General features: G+C 35.2%; 1 protein-coding gene across 1 annotated transcript in view; it reads left to right on the forward strand.

The window, feature by feature from the left end:
- CNGB3 (cyclic nucleotide gated channel subunit beta 3) overlaps nucleotides 1-15,053 on the forward strand; it is a 59,687-nt gene that overhangs the window by 32,089 nt on the left and 12,545 nt on the right. The window contains exons 7-11 of the mRNA XM_064640542.1: nucleotides 689-739; nucleotides 1,191-1,277; nucleotides 2,958-3,022; nucleotides 6,469-6,591; nucleotides 13,928-14,069. Coding sequence (XP_064496612.1) covers nucleotides 689-739; nucleotides 1,191-1,277; nucleotides 2,958-3,022; nucleotides 6,469-6,591; nucleotides 13,928-14,069 — 468 coding nt within the window. The remainder of the gene's footprint in view (nucleotides 1-688; nucleotides 740-1,190; nucleotides 1,278-2,957; nucleotides 3,023-6,468; nucleotides 6,592-13,927; nucleotides 14,070-15,053) is intronic.

Raw genomic sequence — 15,053 nt, forward strand, 5'->3', positions numbered from 1 at the left:
CTCCTGCATTTAGTTTAATGCTTAAACTGATAATAGTGAAAGTTGGCATGAAAATATGCTTAAGATTTTAAAGTTCTTTTTAAAGTGTCTCTGAAATAAATACAGAAAGTATAAAAATAGATAAATTTTTTTAGATACTTGTAATTACCCTTTCTTATTAAGGTATTAGCCTCAGTTCCCGTGAAGAACAGATTAAAAATGAATAGCTAATCACTGCTAATGAATGCAATGATGATTATTATAATGCTAATAATGCTAGCATGTTAATGCTAGCTTTTCAAGAGCTAATTTTGAACACCACCATCAGAAACACTCTGCATTTTTCTTGGAATCACTGCAGATTAATGCAGTTTTTCACCCTGAAATTGAAGGGGTTTGGGTCAAGCACTAAATGGTATAGATGTCTTGAGAGGAAAGTTTTGTGGGAAAAAAATGTAAGGAACAGATTGGAAAATATCAGACAAATCCCAAGCCTCATTTTTTCAAATAGTTCTAATAAATTCTGATCTATTGTAAACTGGACTAATAAAAGTACTACTTCTCCCTCCATTCATACTTTCAGACTATCATTAATTTAACTGTCATCATCCCTACTATCAGTAGATAATTATTATTGTCAAGTAGCAGAGGATAATTCTTGACATTCTGTTCTTGACTTTGTCTTTTTCTCCATTCATTATCACTGTAGATAGACAAAGTGGAAACGAAAAAATTCTACCACAGCACTGTGAAATTTCGGGTAAGTAGACCCTGTGTTACTGATATCAATATGAAGTTCTTTGTGCTCCCCCAGATTGCTTTAGGCAGTCTGGTTTTAGAAGCTGAAGGACTTTTAAGATGCACTTGAGGAGTGGTCTCCCACTCACCAGCCACATGCCTAACATTTTAGTTTTATCAGAACTACAACTGAAATAACAGTATGTGTTAATAATCAAATATACGAGATACTATTAATAATCCCCATGAAACAGATTAAGATCTCAAGCACAGAGAACTTAAAAGCAGGGCAAAGCTGTTGGTGTTTTCAAAGAGATAATCTTGCCTGTCAGTGCTTTGGAAAGCTACATGTTTAGCATGCTGACTCTTCAAATATTATTGCAGTCATGATTCAATCTAAGCAAGTTTTTGACAGCAAATAAATGCATGATGATTACTATGAAGTTTAAATTGACCTCTCTGCTCTTCAACAGCTTGATGTGATATCAGTATTGCCATTTGACATTTTATACTTCTTCTTTGGATTTAATCCAGCACTTAGAGTAAACAGGATGCTAAAGGTAAGTTCTGTGTCAGTGATGGATGGCTAACCATGCATAAATGTTTTGCAACTCAACAGAAAGTTTTTTATAATATTTAAGAATATGAAATTTAGAAATTGTAAAATATCTTCAGGCTAAGGTAGAATATCAGTAAATAAACCAACAAAAAATACAAATTATAGTCTAGCCAAATTAAGTGTTTGTTCTCTTACTTTTCTTCCAGCTTTTAATTCCTACTTTAAAAAGATATTTTGTAATTAAAGCTGGGTTTTTTTACATAATTTAAATTAAATTTATCTCAAATTACCTGTTTAGTTTTCAAAGATTAAAAAAAATCACTAATTATTGCCAATGATTTTTCCTCTTCTGTTTGTTATGACTGGTGTTTAAAAGCAAAGGAAGGAATTTTAAGGACGATATAAACTATGCACAGAATATTTATCAAGCATAAACCCACTTTTTTATTGAGCCAAAGACACCTGGAATTGTGTAATGAAGGGTCTGCAAAGGGATTAGAACATGGTACACAGCAGGCTTCTCCGCAGCTAAATACATTCCCCTTCATACAATCAATATGTTGACAAAGAATCGTCTTTCATTTAACATTGTGGGGGAGACACAAGAACTCTGACAAAAAAATGAGGGTGTTCTTCACTTCAATATTCAACAAAATTTCAACATTCCATAAATCAGAACCGAAATAATATGAAAGAATGGAAAGTTAAATAGGACCCCATATTAGGCAAACAGATGTGTACTGAACAAAAACAAAGAAAAATCTATATACAAATATACAAATATTAAAAGCTATCACTAAAGGTCAAGGACAAATACTTAATAGGAAGAATTTGATACAGCTCCAGTTGATACCACATAGAATCATCTAGTATGTGGCTGTTGATACATATAGTCACTTACTGGAGAATTACTGGAATTTCAGAAAAAAGAAAAAAGGAGGGTTAATGCATGTAATTCTCTGTGATCAAGCTGTCCAAGCAATTATATACGTTCAAGGAAGTAGAAGTCATTTTATCTGCAGCAGTCTGACCAAATCAGCAAGGTTATTCCTGTAGTCAGATTAATGGGACACTTAACACCCAAAAAAACATTTAACTGAACTTTTATCTTTGCTTTTCAGTTCACCGTTTAGTTAAATGTTTGTCATGGTTTAGGAATGATATTCTTCAATTTAGTATTCCCACTAAAAACCATACGCTGCTCCCCCCCTCCAACTGGAGGCACAAAATGCAAAGATCACATGTTGAGATAAGAACAATTTACTGGAAAAAACGAGATAAGAAAATGAACAGCAACAGTACAATATTAATAACAAAAGATATAAGAGAGAAATTATTCACATGGTAAAACTCCTCAATTAATCGACAACACCACGAAGCTCACCCCACCACATTTGCTCAATCAGAAGGAATTGCTTCTCTCTGGAATGGACCCCCTTTCCTCCACCCCCAGCAATGAGGTGAGGTGATACAGAATAACCTCTGGGTCCTCACCATGTCCCCTCCTGGCTACTGCAAAAATTAACCCTGTCCTGGCTGGAACCAGGACAATGTTTAAAGAAAGTTTGATTATTGAAAAATCCATTTTCAAAATATGTATGTGAACTAATGTCTGTACTATTATAAAAAGATGTGTACTCAAGAACAGTGATTGGATTGCTTTCATTTTTTTCCCATTCAGCATAACACATTCTTTGAGTTTAATGATCGTTTGGAAGCTATTATGGAAAAAGCATACATCTACAGGTATGTGCTGATAAAACTTGAGCAGCATGCAGAGTTGGGCACAGAATCCATTTCATATGATCCAAATCACATGATTTTATGAGTTGTCAGTTAAGCGCTGCATGGAATATGATATGTCTTTAACTGTTCAATTTAAATTTTTTAAACTATGTCTTTACTGTAATCTTTAAAATAATAGATGTAAGGCTTCACTCACATATGAAATCTAGCTCAGTTCAGTTGGCCTGGATCAGACAAAATATTTAGCAAACTGAGGCTCCTGCCAAAATTTAGTTGATCAAAAGTATCAGAAAGAAGTTTCTTTAGTGAAAGAACTAAAGAAGTTTCTTTAGGTTGCTAGTAGCAGTTCCAAATCCTCAGTAGCTGTTTATTTGTACTTAATAAGAGTTATGAGCTTGAGCCTGTGTCAACATTTTTCTTCAAACATGCTCTCCCTATGAACCTGGCATGTACAGAAGCTTGATCCTTCACTGCATTGACTACATTTGGAATGAGGACCAACTCAGCACAATTCTCAAATAGTGATTATAAATGTTGTCTGCTGTGTTCTCACTTTCTGCATTGACAGAAAGAATTTTGGATGCGACTCAAGCAGTCCATGGACATAGTTATGGTTAGTTTCATAGGCCCCTCAGCTGTCACTGATGCTGCTAAGACCCAATGAACCCATCTACTCTGTCACCATTATTGTCATCTACTGTCAATGTCATCAGCCCTAGTTTATCTTGAGCAATTTCTACACCAATAGATTCTTTTCTCTGTCCCAGTTTTGGGCCATGTATTGTTCCTCTGTGTTGCTGATGCAGAAACAAGAATATGTTGTTTACCATCTTACTCTATTTCAGAGATTATTGCACTTAATGGTACACTTGATATTTATACATTTAAATGAGATGTTTTATGAGATTTTAAAACTAGTTAAATATGAAAAGGAGGTTGAAACATCATCTCTTTCATATTTTCATGTACCTGTGAAATAAAATGGAAATTTGAAAGCTCTATGAAAGTATTTTTGAGATGCTGACCTTCATAAAGCTTATTCTTATGTAAGAATATAGACTTATATTCTTATATAATTCCCTCTTTTTTCAGTTATGGAAGACTTTTGTGGTTTGGTTGGGTTTCTTTTATTTTCTTTTTTTTTGATTCTTGATGGTTCAAGAGAGGATTTTTCTGAATTTCCACAGATGTCAGTGTCTGAATCATTGCCTCTCTATCTTCTCCATTTTCTAATTTCATTAAAATGAATGGGTTTTCTTCTGCTTATGGTTTTTAACTTTTTCTAATGTTGATAAGTTTTAGAGGTAATTGTTTTTAAATTAATTAAGTATTTTCCATATTATGTCTTTTGCGTTTTGGAGTAATAACTCAATGACTCTTCTATATCTCCTATAATGTTTGCAGTGAGTACAAGGAGATAAAGTTTTTATATACAGATAATTCTGGATAAAGTAACTAGTTTGTATATAACAATAATGTTGTGTCTGTGTGGATTTCAAAGAAATGGGAACAAATTTGCAAGCTCATTTTCACTAAAATAAACAGTTTTACAAGGGACAGAGTTTCTCACTATATAAAGGTACGGAATGGGAAATGATTGTTCAGAGAAGTTGAGAAAGGGATGTGAGCAAGATCTCACTGGTCCTGTGAAATATATACAGCAGATGGAAAGACAGAGACAGCTACTCTGCAAAGCTCTTTGCCTTATTAGACATTTCTTTAGCATGATATTGGTTGAGTTTCCACAACTGTGTGTTGCTTCTGGTGTCTTTGCTTTGCCTGGTCCCAGGCCCACTTAGATTTTCAGTATTAAATCACTTGCAGAATGTAAATTCCAGAATCTAAATATTACAAAGTGAATCTATTTTCTACCTCATACTTCAGAAAGCACCAACTCCTGGTTTGCTCATTGGCAAATGGAGAACAGGAGTAGTTATACAGAAGAAGAACATAAGCGGGAGCTAAAAAGTCTAAAAAAGTCAGGCTTTTTGTGCAAACTACCGCATTTTATTTTAATGTAGCAATGTTGCTTTGGTCTGAGATCCTGGTAAAGTCATAATTTGAGCAATAAGTCACCAATTAACTAAATAATATCAAACTAAACTTCTACAAGGCAAGTGTACGTACGTAGGTGGATTCTCTTCTCAAACTAACTAGTTTGAGTTTGTAGGAATAGAGCTGGCAAAGGTTACTTACATTTTATCTACCCATTGTGATAGATTCAATATGTGTCTAGAGAAATATAAAATATATTGTAGCAAAGGCTTCCAGAATCTTCACTCAGATCTCAGAAGCCCACTTGAATGGATTCAAATTTGTACACAAGACCTTGTATGGTCAATATTGCAATATTACTAGATCACAACAGCTATCTGCTATTCTCAATAGCTTGCAATCCTGAACAGAGCTGTCCTGGAAGCACACCAACTTTTAAACAGAGAAGTGGCATTCATTTCTCAGCATCACAAAGAAGAAGAGGACACTTAGGTAGATTGCTAAATGGCACGGAGAGGTCAAGGAGGGCATGCAATGGCACCTGAAGAACCAGCAAAGGAGTGCATAATACAGAACCAACCACAGTAATGGTTGATATTATCTCCCATTAACTTGGTTTATAGACCAAACATATTTAGATCTTATTAAATTTTCATAAAACCACATACTCAGTTATTCTGCGCTCCAAATTGTGTTGAATTCTAGCTGTAGCAGATAAACTAATTACATATCAGCTTCTCTGTGTTTAGGCAAGTCCTGTACTTTCCCTGCTTATTTATCCCTTGCTTGTATGAATATTTGAATGGAGACTTAAATCCAGGAGATCTTTCTTTTGATCCCCATTCACTGAACAGAGGATATACAATGAGATCATTATTGTATAAAACAGAAAGCTGCTTGGTAGTTAAGTAGTTCATCATTGGTATTCTTCAAAGAACTGGCCATAAGCATAAGAACTGGGATTAGGAGTGATGTAACTCCTGCTGTAAATACTAAATTTGAGAGAATCTACTGCAGGCTTCCTAGCACAGCTCTTTCAAAGCAGTTCATTTCTGACCTCAGACATTTCTCAGCTTTGGTTCTCAAGTTTAGAGCCTATCTTGAAGAGAGTTTGTCAAATGCATTAGTTTGCACCCTCTAGCCTCATTAATGTAGCTTCAAATTTGTGTAAATATTCATAGCCGTTTAAAGAAGTTGATTATAAACTCCTCAGGGAACCATAATTTAACAGTTACCCCATGTCAAATATTCTAGGAAAGACATTTTTTTGACTTTGGACAAATGTGAGAGATGGGTAACTGCCAGCTATTTTTTTCATAGAATCAGTACAAATGGGGAACTACCTAGTAGACACGTAATATTAACATTGTCGATGCAAAAAAGGAATGGGTTCTATATTAAAAGGAAGGAAAAATGTAAGTTGTTTTACAGGAATCTGTTGACTTTTATAGGGTCATTCGAACAACTGGATACTTGCTCTTTATCTTACACATTAATGCATGCCTGTATTATTGGGCTTCAGACTATGAAGGACTTGGCAGCACTAGATGGGTGTACGATGGTGAAGGAAACATGTAAGTCCTTTTCTCTTGCAAGAGATTTTTGTTAATTTTGCTCCTTCCTGCCTCCCCCTCCTTTTCCCAAGCCTTTGCTTGCAGGGTATGCCCTTACTTTACAAGTGCTTGAATAGCAAACTTTTAGCACCATGACTGCTGATTAGCAGCTTTCATTACAAACATATTGGGAGGGCAGGTGCAGTGAATAATCAGTTTACCACTTTCAGCTTTTATAGGTTTATGAGTCAGTGTAAAGCACCAACTTAATTAAACATTTAGAAAGTAACAAGGGTCATAAATTAAACTTACTGATTGCATATCACATGGGAACCATTCGAAGGATTATATAGCAATCTGTCAAAGGAAAGAGAGGAATAGTTTAGAGGGGTTTTTTGCTGCCACACAGCATTCTACCACTAAAGTGCAATATTTTAGTCCCTCTACACTGTGGTGATTGGTCTGAAAAAATTCCACCAACTTTCTCTCATCTTTTGGGAAGATCATGCTTAAAAATGTGGCAGTGTTACCAGTGGGAAGGACTGGATATTGGCACACTTTTCCACACTCTCCTTATGAGAACACTAGGTTGGGCACCAGGTAAGGAACATTTATTAAGATGATTAAGAGGAACTAAGAGAAAATAGCAAAGTCATAATATATTTTGTGTGTAGTTTTATAAAACCATATCTCATAGAACTGAATCGATGTCATAATATAAAGCCACAGAAGTTCAGTTTGTTCATTAATTACATTCTTTGCAAAACCACATATCTTACTGCTGTCATAAACCTCCTTTTAAAGAACTTTTCACCTTTTTCTTGGACATGTGCTCCTGTCTGCAGTTTTGTCAGACTTCACAAGTTTAATGTGAAGTCCCTATCTTGAAGGATAAGAGGCTTTGAAAGCAAAACGCACTTCATATAAAGCAGCACTGATTTTTTTATAATTAGGGTTATATCTCAAAAAAAATTACATGTCTGAAGTTTCCACACACCACTAAAATACACAGCTTCAGTACTGCAGTCAGGCATTTGAAAGCAGGGTCATGGAGCTCAGTGGGACCACTTATGTAAATGGAGTTACAGACAGGTATTTATTCGCAGAATCAAGGCTTCCAGAAATCTGACAAGAAAAATGCAAAACTAATTTCCATTATAGCTATTTTTGTTAATGTCATTCTTGGGAATATTTTCCTCATAATTAAAAATAAGGTAAGTTAGACTAAAAAAACCTGAAAATTCTGAAATTAGAGTTTACTTGGTCTTCAAGTTTTTTAATGCTTCTTCAAAAAAGTTTAGGGAACAGGAAAGAAAGTCTTCCCAGTTTTCACAGACAAAAATGTTTGGCATTTCACTCAGAGAAACAATTGGTAGAAATTATTTACTACTTTGATCACAGACAATGCATTTGTACCCAGAGGCAATGGCCGGGTTTTTTAATATTTTGTGATATCTCTTCCATGAGGAGACAAAAACATTTCTCAAATGAAGTCACACTGAAATTGCATGGAATTTAGGGCAGATTTATTTTATAAACAATAATAATAAACCGGTAATTCAAGATCTGCATTAAACTGAGATGCTTAAATAAAATACATATTAGGACATGCGTATATCTTAACACAAGAAAGTTGTTGACCTATTGGAACGAGTCCAGAGGAGAGCTACTAAGTTAACCACAGGAGTACCTGTCCTATGAAGACAGGTTAGGAAATTTGGGACTGTGCAGCCTAGAGAAGAGAAGGCTCTGAGGAGACCTTACAGCAGCCTTCCAGTACTTAAAAGGGCCTACAAGAAAGCTAAAGAAGGACTTTTTTACAAGGGCATGTAGAGATAGGACAAGGCGGATGGCTTTAAACTGAAAGAGGGAAAGTTTAGATTAGATATTACAGAGAAATTCCTTACTATAATGGTGGTGAGGTACCGGAACAGGTTGCCCAGAGAGGCCAGATTGGATGGGAGTCTGAGTGAAATCTGTTCTAGTGGGTGGTATTCTTGCCCATGGTAGGGGTGTTGATCCCTTCCAACCCAAACCATTCAATGATCCTACGATTCTATCATATATCCATGTAAACCTCATTAAGCCATTAATTTATCTCATCTTGACATTGCTTGGTGAATTTATGACTTTGTTCTTTTGCCAGTATCTAACTCACACTGGATTATATGGTGCCATGTACATGGAACCCAAAGAACCCAGGCTGAGCAGCATTTAATAAAGTACAGCTTTGTATCCCACTAACAGCAAATGCCTTCTGTATGGAATAGTCATTGCCTTAGAGAATCAGGCATGATATATTATCTAATTGTCAAATATTCAGGGATTTTTGACAGAGAGGCACTGTGTGAACATTTGTTACAATTGGAGATGCAATCAGAACTTAAACCTATCAAATAAGATACTTCCAGGTATCTAGGTATTCATTTATTTGGAGAGCAGGATTTAAGAACAGTATGGGGAAAATCTGTCATGAAAATTTACCAGTGCTGCAGAATATATTATGGCACAACATAATTTCCTTTCACATAGTATTCAGGGTTGACAATATTTGAAGCAAAATAGTCTCACAAAGAATGGGAACACATTCAGAAAGAAAATTAGGCAAACATAGCTACCTAGTTAATTTTAAAAAATGACAGTGAGTAGTCTGACAAATAAACCAAAATTCTAGTGGTCTCAGATTACACTGACCCAAAGCAAATGATCTGGCACTCATTTAGTGGCATTAATGTTTTGTGAAGAATCCCTGCTGTGTCCATAAAATATTGCTAGTTATGGCTAAAACCAGTTCTTAAAAATGTCAACACTTCTAGGATACTTTTTTTTTCTTTTCCAGGCTAAAAAGAATAAACAGGCAAAAGATTCCTTTATCAATTTGATTACATATATGTTACTGAGCAGGCATACTAACTGATTAATTAAATCCATAACTAACAGCTGTATACACACTCAAACAATGAGAAAAATTATCAAAATAGCTCTTTTGCAAATCTCTGCTATCTCTATTCTTTTCCAGTTCTTGTCCAGATTTTAAAGCGTTAGTGTCAATCCAAGAAGACTTGAGCTTTTTTGCAGGGCAGCCTACAGTCAAAGCCTGACGTGCAAAAGGCAGTCTTTTACTTTACTTTACTTCCCTGCAACACACCCAAATTAGCCACACAAGGTGTTCCCAGCATTAAAAGTGCACTCACGAGCTTGATATAATTAGGCAGACAGACCTCGCCCTCCCCTAATGCAGAAGTGCAGCAGCACTACTGCAACACCATAGTGTAGAGTCTATACAAGCACAGCAGCATGATATTGAAAAGGCCTCTTAATTAAGTGGAGAATTTGAACTGTATGTGCTTATTTACAATCTAATTTAACTACCTAAGCAAGAGATCAATCTCCCTAATTCCTGGGGAAAATGGACAAATCCTTTAGAAAAGGATTCAAGGCAGGAATGTAATATCATTGTTCTGATTTGTCCGAAGGAAGTATCTCTCTTTCATCACTGTCCATAGAGAAACTAAAACTAGAGAGGTGAAATTCTCATGCATACCCTCCAGGTCAGCAGTAAATTTAGGCAAAACAAATAATTTCATTTTCCTCATGGTATACTTCTGCTGTTTGCAAGTCATCCACAAGCAATCTGCAAACTTCTTTCAGACACCTATTTGCATCTCAATTATGTTCCTCTTTAGCTTGCTGCCCTTCTGCTCTGGGTACAGACTTAGTGGACATCTGTAAGTCCCAGAAAATGGTCACTGTATGTGTCTAGAACAACTCCACTTCTTTAGTATGCATTGTCCAATGAGCAGTAAGACTGGCAAATCTTAGAATGTGTCTCATGGGTATCAGCTGTACATTGGTCTTGCAATAGGTCTGTTGTGTTACAATCACAGCACTTGCTATACAAAGGCAGTTTTGTGCTTCCAGACAAGCTGTGAATGCACAGCCCACCTCATATATCACACACCCAATGCTTTCAGACCTGCTACCTGCAGCCATACATTTTAGGTAAAAGCTTTCTAGTTTACTCCATTCTGTCTGAGATCATCATACCCATACCTGATGAGCACATCAGTCTAGAAAAAGAGGTACCAAGGAGGTCGTTAGATTACCAGTTTATAAAGGCCACTTCTTTACTCTGCTTAAACCCATCTTGATTGTAATGTGAGAGGGTCAAATGTGATAGCCCTGAAATAATGCTTCCCTGGGCTGAAATGAGTATGTAAATACAACCTGAAAAACTGAGAGCCACATGCACAAAGACTTGATTTACCACATTAACCAAAACCATGTAAGAAGTTTAGTGTATTTTAAAATGGACTTTTATGAAAAAGATATTTCTATTGGCATAATATTATAAGGTAACTGATTTGCAGTGTTCCTGAATGTTTTCATACCTTGGACTTATTTTAGGGAAAAATCTAATAGTTTGATTGCCTGAAGGATAAACATACTCTCTATGATGAGCAGAGGGAAAAATCCCTTTCTTGTCTCATGTTGTTTGCTTCAACAGTAAATTTATAGCAGGGCAGTAAGCTGTATGGTGAACAGTGATGGTTTCCAGACACAAGCTAGTAGGAAGCAGAGCTGCTAATACTGTTGAAATAGGAGTTTGTTTTTTCCTGGGTTTCCTTAAACAAAATTTACAATCTCATTTCTCCCTTTATTAGGGAAGAAAGCAAGCTGCTCTGTATTTCAACTCTGTAACTTTCAGATTAAAATAAAACCAAAAATGCATAAATGGAGAAAACCTGTCCCTAAGAGATAGTGAATATCATGTGACTTTGCCAGTAGAAAGTTTCTTTTTAAGTAAAATTAAAGAAGAATATAGTGTATTAACTACATCTTCAGAAAGGAGTAAGTAGATGTCAAAAAAACTCTCACATTTTGTATATACAACAATGCAAAGAAAAATTCCTTTGAGGAGCTGCTTTCATTCTGTGTAGACATTCCGAGAAATAAAATTATATTTTCTATCATGATGGAGTCAGGAAGCTTAGCATGCAGGGCCATTGTAGGCGAAGGAGTTAGTTAATTACTTTTGTTTCCTATAGTAACTAGAACAGAAGTAATGTTAATTTCTTTACTTTTATATTACTAAATTATACATGTTTCAAGCACTACAACATTCTCAGTTATGGCAAACAAATATGATATTAATATACCTTTTATGGTAATTCCTATTAGCCAAACTAGAGGCATCATTTTATACTCAAATCTGTCATTCTTTCAAAACAGATCTGCATCTTTTTCATACTATTTTTTTATGCTACAGAACTCTAGGTTAAAGCTGCAACTTATGCATACTTAGTTGGAAACATGCATATTTGATTTCTTTTTTTTTTAACCCAGGTGAAAATACTATAGTGGTATAAGCCAGAGGTTCATTTTGCAGTCCTAACATATAAAAATGATATGACAGCAAATATGCAATTAATTTTTTAATTTAAGGACTCTAAATGAAAATGGCCAGTTCTGGCTGTTAAAATCTAAAACTAGAAAACTGTGGTAAATATGATCATTGTTACTGCATTTCATTAATCTGCAACCAAGAAAAAAATGCCTTGGTAACGAAAAGCAGAAATCAATTGCTTGGTAAAGCAAATTTTAGGTGAAAAACTTGGAAAGACTTTCGAGTGATTTAAATAAAAAAACCCTCATTGGAATTGGTTGTGAGATTATTTTCTCACATTTGCACAAAACAAACTCTACATTTGTATTATCACAGGAACCACTTATTAATAGTAGTGGAGTTCATATCTTAACAAGAGAGGAGTTTAAAAGTAGAGAGAAATAAATAAAAAGTACACCTGAGGTCTGCAAGCAGATCAGGTGGCCTCAGATTCAGGGTAAGCATAAGAAGATGCATGCTAGAATTTCTAATTCAAAATGAACATTCCCAAAAGTCTTTCTTCTGTGTTTTAGTGTTTGGGAGGTTTTTGTTTGTTTTTTTAATTATTATTTCAAACTCAATAAAATTCAACAAATAGAAGGAGTCATCACCGCTTCAAAAGCAATAGTCATAGCTGAAATAATAGAAAATCTCACTGTAAAATTAAGGAAAATGAACTTCCACTCCTAATCATCAGTGAAGCTGAAGTCTGATAGTACAGAAATGTAGCAAGTTAGCTTCTAATTAATAGGAGGCTTTTAAAAGTATACCTAAACCAAGACTTGTTTGCTCAGAAAAGAAGAAAATGATAGCATACTTCTGACAACGATTTGCATTACTTGTGGTGCCATGTTCTAGAATGAAATTTAAACCAGAATTTTAGAGATGCCAAGGCACTTTTCCAAAACATTCTGTCCACGCCTTTTGTTGCTTTCACAAACTTGTGTTATCATAATAATAGAAATATTCAACTTGAATGCAATAGGCTCTGTCATGAAGGCTGTACAAAGAGGGCTGTACAAACAGAACAAAAAATTTTGTCCACACAGCTCACACTTCAGGTATGAAAAGTAACAGACAGCAGATGGATACTGTGAAGGAGTTAATATAAGCCATTCACTGAAGCAGAGTTTTAGTGACTGACCACTGCTTACTGCTGTATTTATTTGGATTCTAGGTCAAGAGAATTCTGATAAAAGTCTTAAAGTGGTTTTGTAGCCATTAATGGACAGGTCTCCCCTGGAAGGAGGCAAAGTAGTGGAGAAGGCAGGAAAGTGTTTGTTAAGGTGACAGGAGTAGTGAAGGCCAGCAACTAGGAGACGTTAATACAGGAATCAACCTTTCAGTGCTGAGTGGTTTGGAGAAGCTGGATAAACACACAGCTTGAGCAAGCATGTAACTTCTGTTTGACATAACCCAGGAGGTAGAGCCAATAAAGGCTGCTGTGAAGCAGAGTGGGAGGAAGACCAGCATGGTTAAAGGGGTAGGAATGGACACAAGAAGAACACTGCATTTGTCGTTCCCACAAATTCGTACTGGTATCATCAAGTGAAAGCCATGAAAGAGACCTTCAGATGTCTGAGCATCTAGTATACTGCTACAGAGAGATTCTGGGAAGTCTCTAACATTTTTACACTGCTTTTAATGTCATGACATCTTCACTGGTAGCATCCTAACTCTGTAATGTCCATCTTGGCAACTTTTTACAGGAGTCATCTGTAACACTTCATAGAGTATTACTAGAAAACAGTAAGCAAGTACTGCACTTCCCATATATTCTTATTTTGCTGTCAGTGAGAACATTCAGCTCAACCTGATTTATGTAACTATAGCATTTGTAAATTCATAACCCTTTATAAAAATGCTGAAAGTCTTTTGAACTGAAAAGTGGCCAACTCAGACAGGTATATGTTTAACTTCAACCACATAAGTACCTACAGTCTCTAATAAAAGTGCTGTTTGTATCCACAGGTATCTGAGGTGTTACTACTGGGCGGTTCGCAGTTTAATCACCATCGGTGGCCTTGCAGAACCACAAACGCTGTTTGAGATAGTTTTTCAACTGCTGAATTATTTCATGGGTGTCTTTGTCTTCTCCAGCTTAATTGGTCAGGTACATTAAAAAAAAAATCGATAACAAGTTATGTTCAAATTATTGCAATGTAGTGATAATATATTCAATTTAACGGAGTTTAGTTCTGGGAAAAAGTTTAGCTTCCATCCTCTATTCTACTGTCATCACTTATTCTTCTGACAAACAGATGTGTTTAATCAGTTACCATTTTTGTAGCTATTTTGCACAGAAGCTGATTTAAAGCCAAGACTCTGCAGGACACAGATGATTCTTGAAACTATTTATAATTCCTTTTTTTTACTTACTCACAGCTAAGGAGACAGTTCCTTGACATTCATGTTTTACTGTTAAATCTGATATAAAAATTATAGTTGTTGAATAAGTCACGTTCAGTACTACTACCAATAGAATACTGTTAATGGAAATCCCATGATTTTTGCTGAACTAGAATTCTGGTCTCTTCCACAAATTATAATATATATATGTTAATCTGAAAATCAACTGGTTTCTGTTTCTCTTGGTTCTCATTTGGCAGGAGGGTAAAAAAAGGACCATAGCATAGCAAATCAGTTATATTTCCAAATATTTCCAGTTTTAAATCCACAGGTTTTAAAATACCTTGCTTACAGAAAAACAAATGCTGTGGTTCCTATGTGAGATTGTGTCTTATCAGTTTCTGTAGAAATCATTCCAGACTTTTTGATTTGTATATGCCTGTTATAGAAAGAATTATCAAAAAAACCCCAAAAACCCTGAAACTTTTTATTTTTAATACAGTATTTGAAAATTTCAACCAAACAGTTAAAAATTGCATATGTTTCTTGGTCTTTAGAAGTGTAAGAAGAGGTGAGTGTCACAAAAGAGAGTCTTGCCTATAGGATTTTAAATTCATCCAAAACCAAGAATTACCAAAAATAAAAGAAAGCATTCATATAAAATATTTCATCTGGAAAACAAGTACATAGAATTAAACTTCAGAGTTTTCACATTTATAATTGATTCCTAAATTTTTGTAATTGCCAA

The sequence above is a fragment of the Pseudopipra pipra genome, chromosome 1 (assembly GCF_036250125.1).
Source record: "Pseudopipra pipra isolate bDixPip1 chromosome 1, bDixPip1.hap1, whole genome shotgun sequence".
Taxonomy (NCBI): domain Eukaryota; kingdom Metazoa; phylum Chordata; class Aves; order Passeriformes; family Pipridae; genus Pseudopipra; species Pseudopipra pipra.